The sequence below is a fragment of the Vigna unguiculata genome, chromosome 7 (assembly GCF_004118075.2).
Source record: "Vigna unguiculata cultivar IT97K-499-35 chromosome 7, ASM411807v1, whole genome shotgun sequence".
In the NCBI taxonomy this organism is placed as follows: Eukaryota; Viridiplantae; Streptophyta; class Magnoliopsida; order Fabales; family Fabaceae; genus Vigna; species Vigna unguiculata.
In genome coordinates this window covers 33,574,338-33,576,953 of record NC_040285.1, presented here as the reverse complement: position 1 = coordinate 33,576,953, position 2,616 = coordinate 33,574,338, and the positions used below count along the sequence as shown (strand labels likewise).

Genomic DNA, 2,616 nt, shown 5'->3' with positions numbered 1-2,616 from the left:
ATTATGATAAACCCACAATACAATCTCCAAACTTTCTTAAATTTATCTTGCATAGCATGAAATCTCCAAACATAGATATTTATAGTTATTTTATTAGTGAATTATCTAAAGAAATCTATTTATATCACTTTCTCTTCATATATTTAGTTAGTTTCTTTTTAATTTTCTTTTTTCTTGGTACCATGTCAAATGGCGGGGTTTATATTTTATAAAAAGAATAATTTTAATCCTTTTAAGAATGTTTTTTTCTTAGTTATCTCGCTTCTTCTTTAAATTTAGTTTAATTTAAGTATAAATATAAAATTACGAAAGAAGATGAAGGAGAAGTAAACATTGAATAGAAGAAATAAGTTTGATTTTATAAATCACTTCCCCTACACACCAAAGGAGACAAAAAATGAGAAACGACACCGCGAGCATGTACGAACGCATGCATTGCCGTTACAAGTTGAAGTGACGAATTGACTTAATCAGTCTTGATTTTACAGATGATTTTGAAGGCCAAGTTGCTGAGGGTGAAAATCTGTTGGTTAAGAGCAGTGATAGCAGGGTTGTTAATATTTTGAGAAGCCAAGCCTCTGTCACAACCAGTAGGTCCATCACCGGCGACTTTGGCGTCATAGCTAGCGGTTTGAGGATCATCTTTCAACCCTTCCAAGGCGCTCTTGAAGGACGCAACCACCCCATCGTAGTCGAAGTTCGCACATTGCACTATGGCTTTGTTGTTGTCCACCTGAGACAATCCCTTCAAGAAGGCTTGAGCGTCTTGTGACTTTGCCACCGCCCATTCTAGGGTTGCCTGAGCCAATTCGTCCGCGGTTTTTGCATTCACGATCTTTGGATCGGCTTGCTTTAGCAGCATCAAGCACGCATCCTTGTACTCTAAGTTTTCCAAGCATGTTTTTTCAGCCAACCCCTGTCCGTTTGCTGCCATGGGAGAATAGGAAACCATCACCAGACACACGGCCACAACAAAGGAACATAGTGCTGACGAATTCATTCTTACGATAGAGGATTTTTTTTTTTCTTCTTTTTTTCTTGTTGTGCCGTGGAGGGTTTGGTGTGAAGGAGTGAGTTATTCGTTCATGGTTTTGGGCTCTTTTATACTTTCTCAAACTCTATTTTAGGTTAACGCTTGTTTTTTAAAAATTTACGATGCTTAATTAAGTTAAAGAAAAAGTCATACAAACAAATTCGTATAAATAGTGCTATCATCTTGTTGGTACTCTTCCTCGTCATCAAATTGTTTTCTCAAAGAAAAAAAAATCGACAACTTTTAACAATAAAATATAAATTAAAATATTTTTAACAAATTATTGAGAGTGTAACACCATCTTTAAATGTGATTGAGAACAAACCTACAAAGATCATCAAGTACAACAACAACAGATAACAAATAAACTCGTCCATGGATATTATCTGAACCTGTCCCCATTTTGACAGGAAATATCCGTATTCACTGGGTACGAGTATGGATACGAGGATGTACATATCCCCGTCATATCTCCGTCCTCATCTAAATTATTAAAATATTAAAAATTAATTAAGTAACCCTATACAGTAGACATTCGGCTTAAGTCCGCACTCATTTAAGTCCGCATCCCGCCTAAATCTGCATTCGGAAAAGAAAAATTCTCAAATCAATAATTTTGTAACTTTACTTTCAAAAACAAAATAACATGAAGTCATTTGACTTTATATATGTTACACACATAGAGATGACAAATAAACCCGCCCTCGTGGATATTGTCTGAATTTGTCCCCGTTTTGACGGGAAATTCCCGCATTGATTGAGTATGTGTATGGGTATGGGGAATTCCCGAATTTTTTCAATTGGGTATGACGATGTACATATCCCCGCCATAATACCGGTCCCCGCCATATCTCCGTCCCATTTAAATTATTAGAATATTCACAATTAATTAAGTAACCATATATATATATATATATATATATATATATATATATATATATATACTTTCTATTTTTTTATTTTTTCTCATTATTTGGTTTGTCATGAAACTCATTCGCATCTCTAATATATTTTTCATCTTATCATAACCTTTATGTAATTATGTTAAAAAAATTATGTCTCACATTTGAATATTTCTATCAGTTTTTAATATTTTTATTTATTGTAGATTTTTCTTTCATATCAGAATATTTAATACTTTCAATTTAAGTATTTAATAGCATAAATATTTCATTTAATAGGTAAAATAAAAAAAATACCTTTACTTATTATTAATAACTTTTGTTTCATTTTAATAATTCTTTTGTTTCGCTAAAACAATTTTCGTTATTTTTCAACCATTGATTATATATGTTGATATTTGAAAAGTTTTCTTAGATATCTAAGGTATTCTTCATCTTATCATATTCTTAATTATACATTTGTTTTCCTTTATGAGATTTCTTTAAATACTCTCTCAAATTGTTTCTAAAACACACATTTTTTAATTTTTTAATATTTTTATGTATTGTTTATTTTCATCATATAGAATACTATTTCGATAAATTTTATCTAATTATTTTTTATTTTCTAATTCATTATCAATCATATTGTAATCTTTTCACTTTAATTGTATAAATAACTTTTATTTACTACAATATAAA

The 2,616-nt window shown here is 30.9% G+C and overlaps 1 protein-coding gene across 1 annotated transcript; it reads right to left on the bottom strand.

Moving 5' to 3' along the window:
• Window positions 1-338: 338 nt before the first annotated feature.
• LOC114192683 lies at window positions 339-1,062 on the bottom strand. The gene has a single exon (XM_028082464.1). The coding sequence runs from the start codon at window positions 998-1,000 to the stop codon at window positions 467-469; it is 534 nt and encodes a 177-aa protein (XP_027938265.1). The 5' UTR covers window positions 1,001-1,062; the 3' UTR covers window positions 339-466.
• Between the last annotated feature and the right edge of the window lie 1,554 nt (window positions 1,063-2,616).